A 23159-nucleotide genomic window follows, 5' to 3' on the forward strand; every position below is an offset into this window, starting at 1 on the left:
GGAGGGGGACGGGGACAGAGATGGAGGGGGGCGGGGGGGGGAGCGGCGGGTCACCTTGAGGAGGGGATGCGGGGAGCGCCGCACGGCCGCCCCGAGCCCCTGGGCAGCGGAGCCTCACGGGAGAGCCCCGCTGCCCGCCTCGCCGAGGGCCCCCGCTCCCGGTTGGGAAGAGCGACGTGCGGGAGCTCTGGCTGCGTTTTGCCAGTTCCTGGGGATAACTTGGCTGGAGGTTGTCATGCGGCCAGCTGGCACTGCTGGCGCCGCCTAACAGATCCCGGATCGGGACTGGGAGACAGCAGCATCCTCAGGGGATGCACGCAGCGCAGGAAGGGCCCAGATCCAGATACTGCAGGTACAGACCTGCCTCCATGCCAGCCTTGGGAAATACGTGTCTGACTTTTCATAGGATCATAGAATCACAAAGGTTGGAAAAGATCTCTAAGATCATCTTGTCCAATCACCAACCCATCCCCACCATGCCCACTACCTGTGTCCCTCAGTGCCACATCTGTGCATTTCTTGAACACCTCCAGGGACAGTGACTCCATAACCTGGATTTCCCCACATAAGCTGCAGAATTTGCTGGAAATTGCTTCACTTTTTGCAAGCTCTGAGGCTCAGCCTTGGGGCTGGGATGCGTGTTTTCTCTGCTGCCTAAGACAAGAAAGGAAACATCTGTAGGCCTCATGATCTCACTCGAGGAGACCTGGGAGAACTGCAGCCACTGCTTCCCGTGGGGACAGGTGTGGCAGCGGGGTGATGCTAGGGAGCTGCCTTCCAAAGAGGCTGGGATGGATTTCCTCTCTCCATTCCCCTGTTTCCATGGGAACAGCAGCACGCAGGAACAGCCTGCTCTGAATTTCACTGCCTCTTTTTCAGGCACCCCTTTCCCAATCCTGCAGGCAGGTTTTGGCTCCCAAAGGGTGTCAGCCATCCTCTGTGCTGATTCCTGCGCTGCCGAGGAGAACTCAGTGTTGTGTGCACCATGGCACAACCCATTGCAGCCAAGGTGTCTGCAGCAACACCAAGCATTATCACACGCACACTAGCAGACATTTGCAGATCATCTGCATGCATATATGCATTGCTGCTTTATACAGTGATGGGGACTCCTGAGGGAAGTGACATCAGCTGGACCAACAGGAGTGTGCGAGACGACTGTCCTCCAGGATCAGTTGTTCTCTGTTCACTGTTGTTCTCCCAGATATGGGAAAGTCACCCAAAAAGTGTGGATGGAGGAGAAAAAGAGTGGTACAGGTCTGCATCTTTGTATTCAGACCACGGTGGCTTTTACTCCAGTGAATTTGTCCATTCACTGTTGAATCAGTGGTAAATTTTGACTCTGACATTCTGCACGTACACTGGCAAGGAGTTCCTCAATAGCACCACAGACTGCAGGGAGCTGCTTGCTATGGCTTGCCTATTTTTGTTTTGTTCTCTGCTTGGTGGGATGGTGACTGCCACCAACCCTATGGAGCCATCCATGCAATGCATCTCTTATCAGTGGGTACTGCATCTACCAGTGATCCAGGAGGATGCTTTTTTTTTGTATTGAATGTCTTCTGACCCTGGCAGAACAGTTTCTGTATCTCAGAGGCAACATTGATAAGCACAGCCCCAGCTTTGCTATTTCTGAGTCGGGATGTCACCAAGAAGTTCTGCGACTTGCTCTGTCTCGACTGAAATGTGTGAGTTTCCAGCCATCGAAAGAGGCACATGGCAGGTTTCTGTGCTCAGAGGGGAATGCAGGGGCATGGTTGCTATGTGCTGCAGAGAGCACAGGGTTCCCCCAGAAAAAAGGTGATATGACGTGTAGGTCCTTTCCACCCTGCTCACCTTCCTGCAGGCTGGTGGCCAGCTGCATATGAAGGAGGGTGCCTGGTTGAAAGGCAGGGTAGGAGGGGTGTTACCTGCTTCCCAGATTACTCCTTCTGGACACCCTTTCTCTTTAAAGTGAAAACACTTGGATTTGGGGATGCTGGAGCAGAAGGTGATGTTGGAGAGCTGTGCATTTTTGGTACAGGGACATTTCTGAGTTTGGGAGAAGCAGGAAATCTCCCAAGAAGACATGGCAACTGAAGCAATATCCCTAATGGGACGTTGGCAGGTTCATTCTCCAGATACCCCATATCTGCCACTCTGCAGAGACATTCATATCTGTTCCAGGCAGATACAAAGCTCTGGGTCATATTGGCAGTATGCTCTATTCACTTTCCATAACATGTCAATCCAGAAAACTTCCCACACCTCCATCTTTGGCACTGACAGGAAATATCCTTTTCATTTCTGGTTCAGTATGCATCAGTTTTTACCCCGACATTTAAATCTACACTTCAGATCTAGAAAATGTTTGAAAGAGGCTTTATGTCATACGAGGCAGGCACAGATACCTCTCCTTGTTCCAGTATTTGTACCATAGGCTTACAGTGAATGTGCTGCAACATTCTGTAACACCATATCTGTATAAATACTGGTTGTAGCTTGGTTGTGTCCAACCAGTCAGGCACGGTCAAGCCTCAGTCTTCTGTTCCTGAGCAATCAGTGATTCTTGGTGGTCTGCCTCTTCTTCTCTCTTAAGAAGGTGTGTCACAGAGAATCCCCTCGTGTTGGCCACGGGATTTTCTGAGCTCAGAGATTGCAGCCAATTAAATTTAGACATTTCAAGGCTATTTTGTGCAGCTGTCTGAGCCTTCCAGAAAGTGTCGCTCCAATTAAATTGCTCCTTAACAATGCAACAAAGCGAGCATGGGTGCAGGGACGTGCTTTTTGCTCCAGTTAAATGCAGCCTTTTGCTGCTGCTCTTCAGACTTACGGACAGCTCTTTGGCCATTCACCTCTTCAAGCATGGTGTTCCCATGAGATGTCCGCCATCACTGAGATTTCCCTTGGCTACAGCCAGGCTGCTGGGAGGAGGAGAGTGTATTTTTACCTTTTTCACCTTTTTTTTTTTTTTTTTGCAGTGGAGAGGAAACCCACTGAAGCCTGCAGAGTTCTTTGCTGTTGGCCAAACTGCCAACCTGTGGGTGAGGAACCAGCTTCGAAGGGCTTTTAAAACAGCACAGTAAAACAGCACAGTTAGGTGCAGTTGTTTGAAATGTTGTGAGGTCCTGCTGCTTGTGTTCTGTGGTACCTTTCACACCTGGGAAATCTCTGACGACTGCTCCCATCCTTCCCTTCCCAGTGAGCTGCCTGAAAGCAGTTTTTTTTCTTTCCACTCAGCCCCAAGAGAGGCTTTTTCTCCATCACTGCAATTATTTGTGAGGCTCCACAGAGGTTTCTGACACAGACAAGTGGCTTTCCTCTCTGCAGCAGCCCAGCAGATGATTAACATCCCCCTCAAGCAATGAGCCGACCTGGGACGGCCCCTCTGTCCCAGCGAGTGGCAGCACTGTGACTTGTGCTCAGCCCCTCTATGCTGCATGTCAGGATGCCAGCCTTGCTCTGCCTCCCAGGCCAGCTCTCCCTCCTCTCTTAATCCCTTCCTGGGCTCCTTGTTTGCAGCGCTGTGGCTCGCCCAAGTCTATTCCCAGCTTACAGGGATGCAGGCATAGAGACACAAGCCCTAATGCAGCCTGGCAGCTCGGCGCGTTGGCTCTCCGGAGAGCAGCACTGAGCTGCATGAATAATAGCTCTGGCAGCACGTGCAGCTCGCTGGGAGTGGGACAGCCACCTGCAGCAGTGCTGGGGGAGGTCTGGAATGAAGGGGAACAGGGGAGAGGGGGAGCAGGTGGGAGGGTGCAGCCAGCTGGGGGGCAGGCAGTGCACCAGCCTGCCTCTGGCAGCGTGTCTGGCTTCCACAGCTACAGAGGGAGCCCCAGGTGACAAGATTTCTCACCTCAGGCAATGTCTCACCATCCAACTGTGCCTGCTTTTGATTATCTGTCCACCAAGACCATCTGCTACCCCCTTCCTACATCTGCCACCTCCCTTGGGAGGGCTCTGGAGCCCGCAGCAACGCGCACGTCAATGAACATGCAGCGAGGCATTCCCAGCCATCTGCACAGAGGTGAACGGAGCCCTGCTGCTGCACTCACAGACCAGACAGTGGTCCCACAAGAAGGATCCAGTTCAGAGGGAAATGCGGTTAGCACGTCTGGGTTCTTTGTTCACCCAGCCTGCAAGCTAGCTTGCTGTTCAGGGCACCTCGAGACATGCCTGGTGTTGGAAATCGCACAGAGGGGCCTGGCATCTCCGCGGCACCGCGTCCGAGCTGGAAGCCTGGCTGGGTGGCTGCCGGTGCCGTGTGCGGACACTGACCTCTAGTGGGAACGGATCCCTTCTCTATTTCATAGAACCGTGGAGCCGTTTGAGTTGGAAGGGACCTTTAAAGGCCGTCTCGCCCAACTCCCTCGCAAGAACAGGGATGTGTCTACTTGCAGTGATAATGATGTTCAGTGACATAGCAGAAGGGGATTGTAGAAAGCCCAGAATCATAGAATCACTACGGTTGGAAAAGACTTCTTAAGATCGTCTAGTCCAACCGTCCACCTACCACCAATATTTCCCCTCTAAACCACAAGTCATAGCTTTATGATAGAGCTGTAATACAGTACAGTATAGTGCCATACAAAAACCAGTAAGGGCATCCGGGGAAGTACTTTATGGATAACACGAAGCTGAAAGAGCAGGAACTCTGTGCGTGTGGGAAGAACTTCCAGGGGAGGTTCAGGTTGAATATTAGGAAAAAAACTCTTCTCCAGAAGAGTGATAATGCAGTGGCACAAGCTGCACAGGGAGGTGGTGCAGTCACCATCCCTGGAGGTGTTCAAGAGCCGTGTGGCTGTGGCACTGACGGACATGGTCAGTGGGCAGGGGCTGGTGGTTGGACCAGATCATCTTAGAGGTCTTTTCCAACTCTAAGGATTCTGTGAGTATTTGAAGAAGGGGGAGCTAAATGGCTCTCACAGGAGATGTGTAAGAGTTTGGCCTATGACATGCAGACCCCAAGCTGATCGCTGCCCTTGTGATTTCTGTGCTGCGCTTTGGGCTGGCTGTGACAACTCAGTAAAGCCCAAGACTCAAAAGAGGCCCAGATGGGCTCTGCCCCATAAGAGGCCCTGCAAGTTATCAGCTATGTGCAGCACGGTCAAAAATGACATCTGCAGCGCTGTTGAGCTGGGCTGCAGCCACCAGCAGGGTGCGAACTGGGGTGCCGTGAGTGTATGACCCAGATCCACGGGTAGAGCTGGGAGGTGTGGGAGAAGCTGAGCAGTTGTCATCTTGTATTCAGGCAGAGCCAGTGACACGACCAGAGAAACCAAAACAGAACCTGAGCGTGGGAGGACAGCTGGAGGTTACTGATGCCAGCACAGACTTCCTCTGCCTGCTGCCATGCTGCCCCTGCCCTCACACCCCAAACCCTCTCTTTCCATCTGCTTGGAGGCACTTTGGGAGCAGTGTGCACTTAGCAGGGCTGCAGATGCAAGCCTGGCTGGGCAATGCTCAGAAAGTGATGCAAACCTGCAGCAGGCTGCAGCAAGAGGGGAAATACTCAGCACGCTGCATGCAGCTCTGAGTCCACGTGCCCAGTGCCACCCAGGTGAGCTTCCTGCAGATGTGGGAACAAGCAGGTCCTTCCCCTTCTGAAGGTGTGTACCTTGCAGGTGAGAGAGGAAGAAGTGAAAATAAAAGCAATGAAAACAGCAAGTGAAACCTGATTTCCAAGTGCGTCACCCACGTTCAGAGCTATCTAGATTGCCTTCTGTGGAAAGCCCACTGCCTGCAGTGCTGGGAGGTAACCAGATAGAGCCCACAGATCCCTGAGAGATGCGGCTGGATGGCCTTGATTTGGGACCTTTGAAGGCTATCTGGTCCAACTCGCCTGGGATGAACAGGAACATGCACAGCTAGGTCAGGTGCTCATGTCCATCCTGACCTTATGTGTCTGCAGGGACTGGGCAACCTGCTCCACTGCCTCACCACCCTTATTGTAAAACACATTTTTATTATACTCAGTCCCGATCTCCCCTCGGCACGGGGACCGCGACACGGCTACCATTCAAAGAGCCAAACCAGGGCGGGGGGAGACTGCGGCCACACTCCGTCCCGCCTGGGGGGCACGCTGCGGCCCCGGGCTGCCGGTCCCGGCACACGGGCGTCAGCCCCGCAGACTCGGGAGCGGCCCCCGGCTGAGGAAGGGCCCCACGGAGGCGGTGCGGGGCCGCTGCCCGCAGCGGGGGGAATCCCGGGCGGGCGGGGCCGGGCGCGGCTGAGTCAGTGCGGGCGGGAGGAGGAGGAGCCGCGGAGCGGCGTCGGAGTCGGCGGCCGTTCGCTGGCTTTCCGGCCATGAGCCCCCCGGCGCCGGGGCTGGGGCCGGGACTGGCGGGCGGCGGGCGCTGAGAGCGGCGGGATGGCGCGGCCGGCCGGCGGCGAGTGCTGGGAGGGCGAGGACGGGCAGTGCGATTCCGGCATCGAGTCCCTGCGCTCGTTGCCGGGCGGGCGGGACAACCCGGCTCCCGCCGACACCCCGACCCTCACCGAGCCGCCGACCCCCGCCGGGGAAACTCCGACCGCCGCAGGAGAGAGCCCGGCCCCCTGCGAGCCGCCGACCCCCTCCGAGGAGCGCCTGGACTCCAGCTACGGCTCCGGCGCCCTCCCCGAAGCGCTGCCGTCCGCCGAGCCGCCGCCACCGCCCGACGGCCCGAACCGGCGGCAGCTGGAGGCCCTCACCTACGTCTCGGAGGACGGTGACACGTAAGTGAGCGCGGCCCCTGCCCTCCTCTGCCAGCCCGCGGCTCTGCGACGTTCTGCGGGCTGGGTCCGCTCTCGGGGAACGACCTGGGAGCCGCGGGGATGCTCGGCGCCTCTGGCACAGGGAGGCCCAGCTCCTGGCAGGGCAGGGGGCTTTCCATTCACGCAGAGCGCTCCCAGCGTCAGAGGCGTCCCTCCAAGGTAACACGGTTTGGCCGCTAATAGCTGCGTTCAGCTCATCACGTCCCTCTGCCTGCATTCCCTCCGCGGGGAGTTTAATCACAAACACACATGGTGTGAGCACAATGTGCTCAAAGCTTCGCCCCAAGTCCAAGCTGACGCTTAATGCTAAGTAATAGGGCAGGAGGAAGAGAAACCAAAGGGCGCCGATACGAGCAAGTCAATGACTTAATAGCGACTGAGCAGCGGGCTGGAGAAGGGGCCGCGCGGAGGCAGAGCTACCAGCTTCCAGGACTGCTGGAGGTGGGAGCCAGCTCCGGTGTTTACTTCCTGCTAAGGAGGGAGCCTGCACTGCTGCTAATTAGCTCATTAACGTGGGATTTCTGCTGAGGATTTGTGGCAGGTCTGGCAGCAAGCAGGGCTGGCTGCATGCAGCTCCCCCGCCCCCGGCCATAGTGTTAACAGCCAGCGTGCCAGCGGGGAGCATCGGGCAGGCCTGGGGAAACAGCGCTGCAGGAAGGCAGTCGGTGGGTGCAGCTGCTTGGAGATGCATGTACCATTCAAGTCTGTCTTGTAGGGCAGCTGAGCCTGCTGCTTGCCTGACTTGCTTGGCCAGAGCCTAGTGCAAACAGCTCATTAACTTGGGAAGCATCAATTGGCGGTGCCTTGGCATCTCCTGCCTGGAGTTACTCTCTCAGAGCTCTCCCAGTGGCTGGAGCCTCTCTCCTGTTTTCTCTCAGCTACGATGCAGTTCAGAACAGGAAATCTGCACAGAGTGAGGCGGGAGCCTGCTGCACACTGGGGCTGGGGGTGTTGGCACAAGGCCTCCGGAGCCTGCTCCTGGTGCTGGGAAGGAAATGTATTCTTGAGGTCACCGCGGCTGGGCTGTGGACTTCTGCCTTTTCTATTCCTGTCTCTCCTCCTGACTCTGTGGCGGAGGTGGGCAGCATTTATATTTAGCAGTGCTGAGCATCCAGCGCTCTGCTCAATGCAAATGGGGGCTGCCTGTGCCGATAGGTCCTTGCAATGTGCTGCTGGAGCGTAGGGGGGCCCCCCAAAGGCAGAGGGGCTGCTGGCGTAGGAAGGAAGTTGCCTAATGGGGAGGTGTGGGGTGCTGGCCGCTGAGACGCGTGGGTGCCTCGACACAAGCCTTCCAAGAATCATTTGTAAAAGCCTCAGCCTCCCCAGCCCCCTCTGCGGTCCTTCCCCTGCTGTCCTGAGGAAGTTGGGGCTGTAGCAGTGGGGCATGTAGCTCCCAGAGCCGCCAAGGCACGCATGGGCACGGCCCTGCACTTAGTGTAGCATCCCGCTTGTTCCGTGTCAGGCATAGAGACGTGCTGCTTCTGCACTTTCAGGCAGTCTCCTCCAAGCATCCATCTCTTCCTTTCAACCCAGCTTCTGTTCTGCTAGATGGGATTCCGATGGGACCTCTCTGCGTGGAAGCCGAGAGAGGGGCTTTCCAGTCGCAGGGATGGTGAGCTCGGTGCAGGCAGCTCCGGCATTGTGCTCTGGCTTCCAAACAAACACAGCCTTTGTCAGGAGCTGCCGAGGAAACCCCCTCCCTCCCCCCATCTTGCCAGGCAGATGTGTAAGCCCGATGTCCTGGGAAAGGAGTGGGTGTAGGACCAGCTTCTGTGAGGTGGAATGGGGAGGTATAGAAAATCTCCTCACTTGCTTGTGTTTTATGGAAGCCCCTGCTAGGTTGGAGAGACAGAGCTGGAGTTGCTCAGGGAAGGAGAGATGCGGAGGAAGCCCAACTTCCTCCTACCGGCGATGAGTGCTGCCCCGTCTGCTGATAAGAAATCATGTGCCAGTGAGTTGTGGGCTGAGGTGCATTTGCAAGGGCTGGGGGACTGCTCATGGGTAAATGTGGGTTCCCACTGGCGATGATGCTCTGGGCTTCGCGTGACTGTGGAGCAGAAGGGCCTTCCCACCCAGCTCCCGCCTGCTTGGGCTGCGGTTGGGTGTGAGGCTGTCCTGCAGGGTAAGAGCTACTTTTAGGCACTCAACAATATGTGGCCATCTTAACTCCCTCATCTCATGTGGCCCTTCTCTAGAGATTCCTGCCTGTATGCTGGGGGAACCCTGCTTCTCGAGATAATGCCAGTGAAATGTTTTTCCCTGTTCTATGGCTTCAGTCTGGGCTCAGGGAAGTGTTTTCAGACTTTCCGCATGCTTAGGTTTACCCCAGAGCTGGCAACAGACGCAGAGAACTTCAGGATGCAGGAGGAGGAAAAAGGGTTGGAAATTTCCACGTGCTGGGCTGCAGAAGCCTGATGTCAGGCAGTACAAGGGCAGGGAGGTCTTTCAGTCCTTGCTTGGTTGCCACTTGGGAGGCATGAGCTCAGCTGGATTAATGAAGGAAGCTTTGATTTCTGCCAGTTCTGGGTTGTCTGAGTGGTTTTGCATTCAGTGTGGATACGAGAGGAGGCAGATGTGACAGTGAAGGATGGTGTCTGAGCCGGGTGCTGTATGGGGTGGCCCAGCACCCCAGGGATGGGAATCCCCCCAGTGAGTGGGTGGTGGAGCTGAGCCCCAGCGCTGGTGCTTCATCTAGAGAGCAGCCCGTGGCAATTCGCAGTGTGTGCCAGACTGTAAGTGATGGCTCTGTACAGGCTCTGGCAAGGTCTAGCCACTGTACACAAGCAAGAGGCTGTTTTGAAGGGAGGCTGTGTGTGTGTGAGAACTAGGAGAATTGACTTGCTTCCTGATGAGCAAAATGGCATTGCCATGGCCAGTGGGCCTTTTGGGGTTTGAAATGATTTCCATACTCCTGGAACAGGCCGTCTTGCTTCTGGCTCACCCCCTCCCTGCAGGGATGCTGGTGCAGAGCAGAGCCCCATTCTGCACGCAGACAGGCTGAGCTCACCTGATGTCAGCACAGGGCAGAACCACCTCTGCATGCGGGGAGGTATGGAGCTGTACAGCAATGGGCTGCAGGGTGGGACAGTGCCACGCTGCTTGACAGAGGTTGGGGCTGGTGTGTGAGGAAGCGGTTAGCAGTGCAGGTTGAAAGGCTCGAGCGGGGCAGCAGCGTAAGTGTGGAATTCCCCTTCTCTTTTCCTCCCTGCTCACGCTCCTCTGTGTTGCTGCTGATGCCATTTCCTCCTGGTAACAAGCTTCTCCTGTGCAAATTATGCGCACAATTTCCTCCTCCTCTGCTCAGACAAAACAAGGAGCCAAGAGCAAAGCATTCCTATTGAGCTTATCTGGAGAGGGATCAGAATGTGTTGGGGTGAATTCCATTGAATGCCTGGTCCCTTGAGACATTGATGGAGAGGCTGCTCTGAGGACAAGCTGTTGTCCTCCATAGGTGGAAGGATCTGCACGGTCAGCCCCTGTTCTAGAGAGATAGCAAAGGTTATTCAGAGGACTGGTGGAACTCTGCTTGTGTCAAAGCTGGGTGTCACTGTACCCTGTCCCCATGTCTCTGCTTGCAGCATCCTCAGGCCAGGACACTTTAACTCTGGCAGCACGTGGGTACCTCTCCTTCCCCATGCCCGGGGTGGTGGCTTGCTGTGTGCCACCTCTGAGAGGATGGCTTTTGACTGTGGCCTGAAAAAAACAGCTTTCTGCATGAAGCCTGCACCTGGGGTCTCCTGGGCACATTTCCCAGCTTAGCAGGAGATGCTTCCTAGTTGTACACGTCTCCATGAACAAGGGTGCTACTCAAGTACTCCCAGAGGGTTCATCAAGCCCCAGTGTCTGCTGCACCATTCCCCAGCAGCTCACCACCTCTGCAGCCATTTCAGGAAGCTAAGGCCTGGCAATGAGGAAAGAGGGGAGCAAATACAGAAATGAAAGCAGGGGAGGAGGCTGTGCCTGGGTGGAGAAGGAAGACGGGTGAGAGGAAAAAAGCAATCTTTCGAAGCAGCTTCAAGGGAAAGCGTGAGATCTGACTGGTGGGAAGGGGCTCTGGTTGTGCAATTCCTGCAGCATGGATATCCAAACATGCTGAGTTGCAAAGCCCCTGACCCAGGGCGAGGGAAATGCCGGCAGAGGGTTGGGCTTTTCATGTCCCCCTGTGACTGTCACACCTGTCCCCATGCTATGGGGCATTCCAAGGTACCCTCCCCAGTTCACCCTAGCCGGGCGCAGCTCTCTCCCCTGGGAGCCAAGTTTGGCTCTGGAAAGTGAAAGCGGCAGAGGTTTAAAGTTCAACCCGAATCGCTTCGGAAAGTCCCCGGGCTGCACGCGCTTATCTGCGCCATACCTGAGAGCAGCACATCCTGCCATCTCCTCGGCACGTGGGAGCGGGTGAGGAGAGGCAGGGACTGTCCCTGGCAGCAGGCAAAGGCCATCTCAAAGTGCAGCCTTGGCCTGCTGCAAATCTATTGGGGAGTCTCCCTGCCCACTGGCAGGCCTGAGAGCCGTGGGAAGCAGCTGAAGGCAGTGGAGCACATGCTACTGCTGCATTTCTGTATCTGGTTTTGGTGTATCTCCTGTCCTGCTCCAGAGCGTCAGCGGTGCGGGGCACCCAGCAGCCTCATGGATGCAAAATGTGGGCGGCTCTACTTCCAGCGGGGAATTCCCTGCAGCAGCATGACCTAGGGCTTCCCCAAGGACGCAGCTTTTCCACAGGCAGCAGGGCAAAGGGGAACTTGCTTGTTTCACTGTTGAAAATGGGGCTCTGAGGTGAGGTGCGCCTGCGGTGTCGAGTACTGGCTTGATCCACGGAGGAGGCAGCTTTGCTGGGCTGCTCAGGCTGTGCAGCCTTCCTGCAGCCCCTCCTGCCTCCCTCTAGCCTTTGAGGGATGTCCTACTCCTTTACACTGTGCACATGCGGGGTGCAGCAGGTTGGTAGCGCTGGGCTGGAAATTCCCCTCGGGCCCACTGCTGCTGCTCTCACTTCTGTTCTGACTGTTCAGAGACAGCAAGGACCAGTGCAAAAGCAGCACAAGCATTGCAGCAGGGGAAGGGCAAGGGAGGGCGGGCTGAGAATGAAATCTACCCTGGGGCTGGGGCAGCCTGAGCATTCAGCAGCGGTGAGTACCAGGGTACCCAGCTCTTTAGAGCGCTCTAGTATCCCTCTGCATGCCAGTCCTGCCACAGCGGCACCAAAGGGGAAGGATGTGGAAGGGAAAGAGGAAATCAGTGGGGGCTGGAGGAGAGCCTGGCAGAAGGGCTGTGCCACACAGGTGATCTTGCACTGGTACTAGGCTCCTGCCCAGTTCTGGCTGCCTGCCTTGGCACAGGAGAAAGCAGAAGTGTCATCGTGTGGAGCCAGCAGTGGGGAACCGGAATTCCCCTGGCAGTTGCTGGAGTTCAAACCTCCTGCTCAATGGCCAGACCTGGCCCTTGGGCTCTGCAAAATGCTTCTCAGGCTCTGCCATCCTCCCCAAGACGGAGGGTGCAAACCCCCAGCATTCAGTGTGGCCCAAGGGAGGAGAGGTGGGTCACATCCCCTGTGGTCACCCCATGGGTCTGCCCTAGGGACCTTAGGCTGTGCTTCTGTCCCACCCTGCAGCTGAGCTGCCATGGGAAGAGGGCAAGGTTGGAAGCTGCAGACTGGTGGGAAGAAGGTGGCTGGGGGAGGTAGGGAGATTATTTCAGCTACAGCAGTGGAGGATCTCTGCCCATGAGCGTATCACTTGGGACTGATTTTTGTCCTTCTTTTCCACCCCTGTTCCCTGTGCAGGTTGGTTCACCTGGCAATTATTCACTGTGTCCCAGATGTGGCACTCTGCTGCATTGCTCAGCTTCCCAGAGAGCTGCTGGAAATCCAGAATGACCTTTTCCAGGTATGACGTGAGTGAGATGGGCAGAAGGCATAAGGCAGGCAGGTGCCACTCTACTGGGTGCCCACTCCATCAGCCTTTTCCCTAGGGAAGCCTTCCTGCTTGCTGCAGGGCATGATGAGGATGTGTGAGCAGTCGCTTTCCAAAGAGGGGGAAGGCAACACCTTGGGAGGGAGGAAAGCAGCTCTTGGCACCAGGGGTGTAGGAGTGCCCACCCCATGCCACCAGGCTGCTTGCTGGGGGCTGGCACTGCATTGCACCCCTGCCTCCTAATTTCTGCTTCCCTCCTCCAGACTCCACTGCACCTGGCTGTCTATCTGGAGCAGCCCAGTGTAGTCCAGGCACTAATCCACAAAGGAGTTAACCCTGGGCTGCAGGACCGCAATGGCAACACCCCGCTGCACTTGGCCTGTGAGCAGCAACGCCTGCGCTGTGCCCAGCAGCTGCTGCAGGGCACAGCTGAGCCCCCCGGGCACCTCCAGGACCTGCAGCTCCAGAACTGGCAAGGTGGGACCCGTGGACAAGTCCAGAGGTTGTGCTGTAAATCCAGGAGGTTGGTGGGGGACTGGCACTGATGCTGGCTGTCTCTTCTCCCCAGGTCTGGCCTGTCTGCATATCAGCACCTTGAAGGGAAACATCCAGATGATGTCCCTGCTGCTCCAGAGCGGTGCCAACATTGATGTTCAAGTAAGGCTGGAAAGGGCTACTGCGGGGCTGCACCTCTCCACCCTGTCTATGGTGTGTGGGTGCTGCAGGGGGGACCTCACACCCATGTCCTTGTCACCCACAGGAGGGCACAAGCGGGAAGACCCCGCTGCACATGGCGGTGGAGTGCCACAACCGGAGTGCTGTCCAGTTCCTGCTGCACAACGGGGCCTACGTAGATGCCCAGATGTACAATGGCTGCACCCCGCTTCACCTGGCCGTGGGTCGCAAGGATGCTGCCATCGCTGCCATCCTCTCGCACTCTGGAGCAGACACCCTACTGAGGAACATGGAAAACGAGACGGCCCAGGACCTGGCTGATGGCAACGATGATGTGAGTGAGGCCAGTGGGGATGCCGAGCGTTCTGTCGGTATGTTGGGGCTGCAGGGTGGTGGCACAGACACAACAGGGATGCTCACAGCCCCGCACCCTTGGCTTTTGCAGTTCCTTGCCTTGCTGCCCTTTGATGACCTGAAGATCTCGGGGAAGCCCGTCGTGTGCTCTGAGTGAGCAGTGGACACGTAGGCCCACAGATGGCCTCCTCGCCCTGTGCTGTCACCCTGAAGCCTGCGATGGGAATGGAGCCATGTGTTATCCCTGCCCGGAGAAGAGTTTTGTGGGCCTCAGGCTGCCTTTCTGGACAGAAGGAGGTGACACTACGAGCACTACACAGGGGAGGCTGTGTTTTCAGATTTGTGCCCAGTGAGGTCTGTGCTACAGATCAGCAGGACTGAATTCGTCTCCCTGCTAGGGGCCTGAACTGCAGGTGCTGCAGGCTGTCACTGACTGGGGATGGAGCAGGAGAGGACTCTTCATCACAGTGCACAGGGACAGAGCATCATCTGGCACCCCAGCCAGCATCAGAACAAGAGTGGGTGAGCAGCTAGCGCTCACTGTAATAAACATTTGTTCTGGCTGCAGGTGCTCCAGCTCTCGTGTTACCCAACCTACTCCCCTCCCACACAGTGTCCTCTTTTCCAACGAGCATGGGAAGATCCTGACCCAGCTTGTGGCGTGGCAGGTTGATTAGAGAACATAGGGTTTTCCCTGGGTTCTACAGGCTGAAGTGATGGTTGGGCTATCTCCACATCCTTTAGTTCCTAGCCTCCTGTCCCTGCCTGTCTCCTGTGGGAGCAGCACGTGATGCAGTGTGCTGGGGAACCGGCCCACCGAGGTGCTGTGTGAACAGACACCCATGGTGCTGACCCCACCCCAGCCAGGGAAATTCCCCACTTGCTGCCATGGAGCAGCTGCTGTTGTGTGGGGCAAATCCCGGATGGCGCAATCACCCCAGATGCTGCAGAGCTGCTCGCAGCTTTCTTCCTCTCTTCTTGCAAAGGCAGATGTGAGGGAATGCTGCCAGGAACGCAGCACTCACTCCTCTGGCCTCCCCAGCAGCTCTCGGGCTGCCATTGAGTTGTATTCTACCCACTACCTCAGCAGCACCTGCCAGGGCCGGGAGCCCTGTGGCTGGGGGGAGCAATGTGTCACAGTACTGTGGTGGTGCCAGGCCTGAAGGAGCAGGAGGAGAAAGGCAGAAGCAAGTGATCTACACTTTTTTTTTTCCATAATAAAAGTGTTTTGTTTTGTTTTGTTTTTTTAAATGAGTGTCGTAAACCGTTACTGCAAGGCTGGGGCAGTGCAGCAAGCCCTGACGCAGAGCCGCCGTCGCCCCATCCTTTCCTCCCGCCCTCCGGCATAGCGAGGCCGGGCCCGCTGCGCCGTGAGCTCAGCCGCAGCTACGCGTGGCTCCGCGCCGCCCCGCACGGCCCCTCCGCGCCGCCAGGGGGCGCTGTGGGGAAGGGGGGGGCTACGCTTCGGGCCGCCGGGCGGGAGTTCCGCCGCCGCCGGCAGCGGGCTGAAGGTAGCCGGCCGGGAGCGGGCCGGGCCGGAGCGCGCCGCAGGTGGGTGCTGGGTCTGCAGTCGGAGCGGGCTACGTGGCGCCTGCGGACGGGGCGGCCGGGCGGGGACCGGCCCCATAGCCCCGGGAGCTTCCTCTTCCTATCTCGCCGTTCCCGACGGCGGTCCCCGGTCCCTGGCGAAAAGCCGTGCGGTCTGGGGACGTGAGGCGGCCCTCCGGCAGAGTGCGGAGCTGGGTGCCCGGGGCCGGGCCGCAGGGAAGATGCCGTGTGAGCGAGTGACGGGCAGGTAGGTACGGCGGTGGTGGGCTGGCGGTGGTGGGCTGGCGGTGGTGGGCCGGCGGTTGGGTGGGTGATTTGAGAAGCGTTTCCAACCTTAACACGATGGTGTGGTTCCGTGAAGCGAGGTGCCGCTCGGTGCGGGGCCTGGCTCGCTGCGCTCGAGGCTTCGCATTAGGCGGAGCGGTGCTGCAGATGCGCCGGGCTGCGGCCGGGCAGCGCTTCGGCCCCAAATCTGAGCCCTGAGGCTGAGTCAGGAGCCCGAGGCGTGGGGACGGGGCCGAGGCCTGGCCCGGCTCTGCGGCGGTGCAGCCGAGAGCGGCCCCCTGCGAGCCGGGGAGCTGCAGCCGCGCGGCGGTCCCGCTCTGAGGCGCCTTTCACCGCTCGGCCTGCCGCCCGTACGGCCCCCTCCCACCTGTAACACTGGCAGCCCTGTTCCCTCCGAGTCTCGGCGGGGAGAGTGGAGCCGGCGGCTCTGAATCTGCGTCTGGGAACTGCCGGTGCGCGCATAGAGAGCCATTGTCCCGCTGTATCCTCCTGTGGGAGAGTGGGGCTGCTCCTGCTCCCGCAACAGTGCTTGGGGGTGAGGGGAATGGTCCTGAATGGGGGTGGCTGGCTTTTGGTCTCCGTCAAGTTGATGGGATGCATGGCTATGAATGTAGCAACCGACTTTGTGGTTTGTATCAGACTTAAGCAAAAGCAAAGGGCTTTTCTGTGCCCTCTGCTTGGCAAGAGAGCTGCTGTGATCAGCCAGGATTACCTCATGCAAACCTGGAGCACGTGGGCAGCATCAGCCCCCAGTGCTACCGCTGAGCTCTTTTCCTTACATCCTCCAGCACCTGTGCAGCCTGCAGTGCCTCTCAGCAGGAGAGAGGTCTGAAGGAGGGGGAGGATTGAGGCAGAGGTGACAGACTTTTTTTTTTTTTTTTTTTTTTTTTTAATGAGGTGAAAGCAGAGGCACAAAAACCTGCTCCAAGCTGTTTGCACTTCTACCCAGGATGGGAATTTCTGGGTCATGTAAGTCGCAAGAGGGTGAAGCTCAGCCTTGGCTTATGTCAAGTTGTTGGACTCTGAGGCCTGTCTGCAGTGACTGAAGATTAGAAAAGTCCCTGAGCCCTTTCCCAGGGCATAGGAGGACAGTGGGAAGGGAGAGCTTGTTGCTCATGAAATGGCAGGGGACTTTTTTGCCTTTACAACCCTAGCTTTGTTAGTACAAGACTCTGAGATTTGTGAATACTGGAGACCACAGCTGCGGTCTCTGACACTGAGGGAAGGTACACAGGGCCTAAATTCCTATGAATCACTTGTTTTTTTGCAGGGGGAGCTAGCATCTTCTCTGGCCCTTTACATCACAGAAGCCCAGAGCTTCATCTGGTGCATGTTTATGTACCCAGCTCCATAGCACCATCACTGGCCCCTGTGAGGCTTTTTCTGCAGGGGAGACTGGGGCAAGAATGGAGCATGGACCAAAGTTACCTCCTCCCCTGCTGCAGAAAGATGCTTTGACCTTGGACCAGGCTGCTGTGGGAGAGAAGGATGCCAGCGACCTTGGGTGCAGAAGTCTGTGCTTCCTCCTTGTTGTGTATCTGCTGCTCTTGTTCTTTATATGGCCCACTAGCCTGGGTTTGCTTGTGCAATGAAGGGGACAGTGGGAAGAACTATAGGTGCATTACAGCTGTCATAAAGCTGACCAGATCACCCCTCACTCAGGACTAGTGCTTCAGATGCCTTTGCAAATAGCACTGGTAAAAACCCAACCAGACAGCTGATAAGAAGGTTCCTTCCCAACCTTGCTCTCTGGCTGTGCCTTGTCAAGTGGGTGAGCCCTGGTAATTTCCTCAGAGCTGCAGGGAATGCCCTGGCGCACTGCCCCGGGGCTATGTGCTGCCCCAGCAGGGAGATGGGCAAGCCTGGCAGCCGCATGCTCCCCTGGCTCTCCTCTGCTCACCTGGTGTAGTTGGAGGGGAAGTGCTTTTTCTGAAAGAAAGGCTGCTCTGGATACAGGCTTGTAACATGAGCTGCTAGGAATCTCTTTTCATTTCATGACCTTTTATTTTTTTCCACCCAGAAGAAAGAAATCTGCATTTAGCTGTGCTATAGCTTAAATTGAAAAGGTGTGGTGCAATGTGCTCCTTGCATTTGGAACAAAGGCGTTGTCAAAACCAGCCCTTTACAACAGCATTCAAATATCCTCTCCAATCCTGGAATCCCAAGATTTTAAGTCCATGTGTTCCTAAGCCAGAGCAAACACTGTTAACAGATACAAATATAAACTCCAGAGGGCCTTTCCTGCTCTGTATTCTGCGATAACTGCTGTTATTTCCCAGAGTGGGATATGGGTGCTGCCTGCTGGTCAGGAGCAATCTGGGAGGTGGGTGGTGCAGGTAGGCAGGGGGAGCAGGCTGTGTGCTGGTTGCCTATCGTCTGCCTCTTTGTCTCTCTTGCAGATTTTGTGTTCCCCTCGTGCTGGCTGCTCTCCCCATCATGGCTACTGGTGAAGAAATGCTCCCTGCCTTGCAGGACTCCTGGGGGGACTTCTGGCTCTTCCGTTTCTTTATTAACGCTGCTGGCTATGCGAGTATTGTAATACCAGGATTCCTCCTCATTCAGTACTTCAAGAGAAGGAATTACCTGGAGACAGGTAGGGGCAGGCAACAGCTTTCCTCAGATATCTGCCTCAGCGCTGACAGGTGGTTTTCTTGCTGTGCTTTGTTGGACCAGCGCTGAGCTGGGCATAATCCTCCATCCCTAAGAGCTATCCTGAAACAAATCTCTCCCAGGCTCCCATACTAGTAGATATGGAAGTTTGTTCTGAACAATTTGGAGTTTGCCTGAGTCAGCTCAATCCATGGCTGCATAAGTAATATGACAATTTGTCTGCTAAAGGCCCCAGTCTCCATCTGGTGTTGCATGTAGTGTAATGAACTGACTGTTAGTCACAGAGAAGGTTAGTAAGGAAGGAACCTGCACCTCTCAGGCTGGTGTGGCTTGTGGTTAATTCTGTGTCTGTGTTCTCTTATCCCTTCAGGCCGAGGCATTTGCTTTCCTGTCATCAAATCATGTGTGTTCGGCTCTGAGGTGAAGACTGTACATGCAGAGGATGGCTCCCTGCCACCCCGAGCAGAGCCTACAGAGTCCTCTACAGCCCGACAGATCTTGAAGCTGCTCTTCTGTGCTGCTGGTCTACAGGTAGGGGCCCTATGCATGTGTGCGTGGCTGTCCACCCCCTCAGGGTGGAGGGACTGGAAAATGAGTTTGTACTGCCAGTTCCTTGGAGATGCAGTGCTGTCCTTGATAGGGCAGAGTTGGAGGCTGGGACACTGCCTCTCCATTAGGATAATCCACCAGGGCTGCTGTGTAACCTTTGAGGGACCATTCTGGTGTCGTCTGCATTGGGACCTCTCTCATCTGTCCTAATGCAGCTATATATCAGTAATGTTCTCTGATCTTGTCCATCTGGTTCAACAGGCAGTTTAAAACAAGCGTTTTCTCTGTACTGAGGTGTTGCTTTGTGGGCAATAGACAATCTTCCAATGATTGCTTGTAGCTCTTGGTGCGGGTCCTAATTCCCTGTGCTCCTCTTGCTTTGCAGGCCTCCTACCTCACATGGGGTGTTCTCCAGGAGCGCGTGATGACAAGAACATACGGTGCTACTGAGGCGGACCCTGGTGAGAAGTTCAAGGACTCCCAGTTCCTAGTGTTTATGAACCGCATCCTGGCCTTCACTGTGGCTGGTCTGTACTGCGCCTTGACCAAGCAGCCGCGCCATGGGGCTGCTATGTACAAGTACTCTTTCGCCTCCCTCTCCAACATCCTCAGCAGCTGGTGCCAGTACGAGGCTCTCAAATACATCAGCTTCCCCACCCAAGTGCTGGCCAAGGCTTCTAAAGTGATCCCTGTAATGATGATGGGTAAACTGGTGTCACACAAGAGTTACGAGTACTGGGAATACCTGACAGCTGCCCTCATCTCTGTGGGGGTCAGCATGTTCCTGCTCTCCAGTGCTCCCAACAGACACGTGTCCACTGTCACCACTTTCTCTGGTGTAGTCCTCCTGGCCGGCTACATTGTCTTCGACAGCTTCACATCCAACTGGCAGGATGCCCTCTTCACCTACAAGATGTCTCCCGTGCAGATGATGTTCGGTGTCAATGTCTTCTCCTGCCTTTTCACAGTGGGCTCGCTCTTGGAGCAGGGTGCTTTGCTAGAATCAGTGCACTTCATGGCTCGTCACTCGGAGTTCACGGCCCACGCGGTGCTGCTGTCAGTGTGCTCTGCCTGCGGCCAGCTCTTCATCTTCTATACCATCAACCAGTTTGGGGCAGCCGTCTTCACTATCATCATGACTCTCCGCCAGGCCTTTGCCATTCTCCTCTCCTGCCTCATTTACGGGCACGCTGTCACTGTTGTGGGTGGGCTGGGCATAGCTGTCGTCTTTATGGCACTCTTCCTCCGTGTCTATGCCCGCAGCCGCATGAAGAAGCGCAGCAAGAAACTACCACCAGGGGAGACCGCTGTCCAAAAGGTCTAAGGAGCTGAGGCCAGGGTCTCTGAGCTGTGCCTGCTGTCCTGCCTCTGCTGGGGGGCGCTTGCTTGATCTTTTAGAACCCATTGAGGAGCCAGGTGGAGTATCGTTAGGCTGGACAAGTGACTCACTTTTCCACCTGCTTTTCCTGGGGAAGGGGCTGCAACAAGCCCAGGGAATGCTCTGGGCTGCCACAGCTCCAAACCTTACTATTTGCCTTAATAGGTGAGAGACTTCCAGCCAAGACACGGACCTAGGGGCTTGCAGCTGCAGGGGCAAACCAGCATGGGGCTGCTGGTGCTCCTGCCCCACCTGTGTCATGGTTTCTCTCTAAGGTCATTGATTGAACAAGAGAGATCTTTTCCACGGCAACATCTTCCCTCCAGCTTACGCGCCTCCATGTCTGTCACTACTACAGAGCTCAGCAGGAGGAGGGGGCAGGAAAAACACTAGCTCTGTCTTTGAAATGTCTCTATATGAGGCAAAATCCTGAGCTGAGCCTGGGGTAAGTAGGACAGAAACTCCCGCTCAGTCACTCCAGCCTCAGGCTTTCTTCCCAGGAGGTGCTCCAGGTAGGAGAGGCACAGCTCAGAGAGGACCTGTCCTACCGCAGGCCTGGGATCTGCTCTGGGAGGGCAGGCTGGAATCCCAGTTTGGTTTATCAGTCCCTTACCCCAGCTCTAAGTCAATTTTCTTTGATCCTCCTAGCCCAGGCTGATTTTTATGCGGAGACAGAGGCTGGCTGATGCATTTCCCAAGGCTTGCTGAGTTATTCTAGGTTGCTTTTCATTTACATCTGCTGCTGTTACAGGCCAAAGGCTACAGTGCCCAGAATCCCCAGCATCACCTCAGGGTGCCACGGTTTCTGGACTCTGTAGTTGCCATTCAGAGAAGCACAAACACCCGCTTTTTTTTTTCCCTGCCAACTGGAAGTATCAGCCCCACCTTTCTTGGGGCATTATCAGAGCCCCACAGTGCCTGGAGGTCTGCAGGAAGGGACAGAGCCCTCTGTCATGGCTCATCCCCTCTCCACAGGCAGCAGAGGGTGGAGGAGCAGGTGCCTGCCCCCAGGCAACAGGGGATGTGGTAGTGGAGGCTGCTCCCACTGCTCTTCCCCAAAGCCTGGGTTGTACCCATTAACCCTTTTCTCCCCATTACAGCCTGACTGACAAGTCAGCAATTTTGGTACTTTTGAAAAGCAACTTTTTTCTTTTTATTTTATTAAATTAAAAATATGCTGCATATAGTACCCCAGGGGTAAATGGGTTTTTTGTTTGGTTTCTTTTCCCCTGTATCTTCCCTCCCACTCATAGCTGGAGGGAAGAGACTAATTCCCCAAGCTGTTCCCTGATCTCCCTAGAAAACTTTGCTACGCTCTCTTCCCTTTCCAAATATGGGTACCTCTGCCTGCACCCCGGGTTGGACCTACAGCTCCAAAGCCCCGTGGTCCCTCCATGCAAGATCCCTGCACACACACAGCTGGAGAGCATAGCCATGCTCCGACCTCTGCTTGTGCTGGTGAGTGCACCAGGACCTGCAACTCTGTGCCAATTTAATCCTGATAAGGACTTGGGGACAACGCAGGGAACCCTGGCGCCAGGTGGGTGTATCTGCAAATAGGGTAGATGGATAGAGATGATGTAAACGGGGGCCAGAGCCTCCACTGCCGTAGTGAGGCCTTGAAGGAGTCCAGTCTTCATGGAGTGCATTTGCACCCACACCAGCTCCACAAGTCCTGTATAGACTCCTTGGTGCACAATTGAGTGTTGAAATAAACCTTCACTCTATGCTTGTGCTCTCTGGGCCTAGCAAGGTCTGGAGCCAACCATAGAACCTTGCCCTGCAGCTAGAGAAACAGGAGAATCAAGCGAGGGTTACAGGAGAGACTGATCAGGCATATTAACAGCCTGCAAAGACAACAGCATCTGCTGAGCACAGCACTGAGTTTGGCTCTAGCAGTTTTATCCAAGTTCCTTTACTACTTTCAAGTTCTTGAAAGTGCCTGTATTACCTGATCTCACAGCCCTGCATCTTTCCTCTTGCCTCCACCTCTTTGTTTAATTCCCCCAAGTGTCTGCCTCACAGTCTGCTGTCAGACTGAGAACGTTTGGGTTTTTGGGTAGGATTTTTTTTTGGGGGGGGAGGAAAGGGGGGATCAAAAGGAAAGCAATGGTAAAGTTCCTTTCTATCAGTGCAGAACAGGACCCCTGTTCTCAGTTAAATGAGAATGGAGGAAAACAAACAAGGAAAATGCTTTAAGTTGAAAAGAATCAATGTTGAGGCTCACTTGGCAAAACTCCCCCATCCGGGGAGAAATCCTGTCTCCTTTCTCCTGTCTCAGCAAGAAAATTACTCTGCAAGAGTTGGCTAGCACAGCTCTAGCTGCACCCCACCAGCTTGCACCCAAGCAGCACTGTGCCCCACGGGGTGCAGCCATGACTCCAGCTCCCAATAGGGCTCGAAACAGGGCCCAGCTGTTCTCTACCTCCCCTTTCCCTTCTCATGATGGATGCTGGCTGAAACACCCACTCATTTTATGCATATGCTGGTTACATTTTGCCCTGCTATGCTTCCCCTTCTACTTCCTCTTCATTCTATCTCAATGTCATCTGCCCTTGTAGCAGCTTTCCACTTTATTCTGTTCCTGCTTCCTCTTTGTGTTACAATTCCACCTCAACTTCCACATCCACCCTTGTAGCAGCTGCCTTCTGCCCTTCCGCTTCCTTCACTTCTCCCAGTTCTGCTTCATTCCACTTCTGTTTCCTTCCTCTACTTCTGTTTAAACTTTTTCTACTTCTGGTTACGCTTCTGGTTTGAGTTCCTTCTCATTCCACTCCTTTCCACTTCTGCTTCCTCTGACGCTTCTATTTCAATCCACTTCTGCTTCCATTTCCTTCTGCTTCATTTCCCTTCCAGTTACACACTTTAGCTCATAGGTCTGCCTTGTTCTGCTTCTGATTCCTTCTGCTTAAACTTCTGGTTCCACTTCAACTTCTGGTTCTGCTTCCACTTCTGCTTCTTTCCATCCTCGTAGCAGCCACCTTACACCCTCACAACATTCTGCCCTTCCACTTCTTTCTACTTCACTTTGCTTGCGCTTCCACTTCATTTTCCATTTACACCTCTTCCACTTACACCTCTGCTTTCTTCTGCTTCTGGTTCCACTACCCCTTCTGTCTCCT

The 23159-nt window shown here is 55.5% G+C and overlaps 2 protein-coding genes across 4 annotated transcripts; both read left to right on the forward strand.

Moving 5' to 3' along the window:
- The first annotated feature begins 6349 nt into the window (after positions 1 to 6349).
- Positions 6350 to 14234, forward strand: NFKBIE (NFKB inhibitor epsilon). The gene is made up of 6 exons (XM_042835421.1): positions 6350 to 6693; positions 12509 to 12611; positions 12902 to 13115; positions 13207 to 13295; positions 13399 to 13647; positions 13759 to 14234. The coding sequence occupies exons 1-6, from the start codon at positions 6350 to 6352 to the stop codon at positions 13822 to 13824; spliced, it is 1065 nt and encodes a 354-aa protein (XP_042691355.1). The 3' UTR covers positions 13825 to 14234.
- Positions 14235 to 15176: 942 nt separating this feature from the next.
- On the forward strand, positions 15177 to 21246 carry SLC35B2 (solute carrier family 35 member B2). 3 transcript variants are annotated; one of them, XM_042835422.1, is made up of 5 exons: positions 15262 to 15462; positions 16771 to 17034; positions 17900 to 18093; positions 18481 to 18641; positions 19045 to 21246. In XM_042835422.1, exons 2-5 carry the CDS (start codon positions 16907 to 16909, stop codon positions 19981 to 19983), a joined length of 1422 nt encoding a protein of 473 aa, XP_042691356.1. In that variant the 5' UTR covers positions 15262 to 15462; positions 16771 to 16906; the 3' UTR covers positions 19984 to 21246. The 3 variants fall into 3 exon arrangements, with proteins under 3 accessions (XP_042691359.1, XP_042691357.1, XP_042691356.1); XM_042835425.1 differs by lacking the exons at positions 15262 to 15462; positions 16771 to 17034 and adding an exon at positions 15177 to 15218; XM_042835423.1 differs by lacking the exon at positions 16771 to 17034 and having other exon boundaries at positions 15258 to 15462.
- Positions 21247 to 23159: the final 1913 nt, after the last annotated feature.

This window comes from Centrocercus urophasianus, unplaced genomic scaffold (genome assembly GCF_019232065.1).
Source record: "Centrocercus urophasianus isolate 14NV4802_14NV808 unplaced genomic scaffold, USGS_Curo_1.0 seq_519, whole genome shotgun sequence".
NCBI lineage: Eukaryota > Metazoa > Chordata > Aves > Galliformes > Phasianidae > Centrocercus > Centrocercus urophasianus.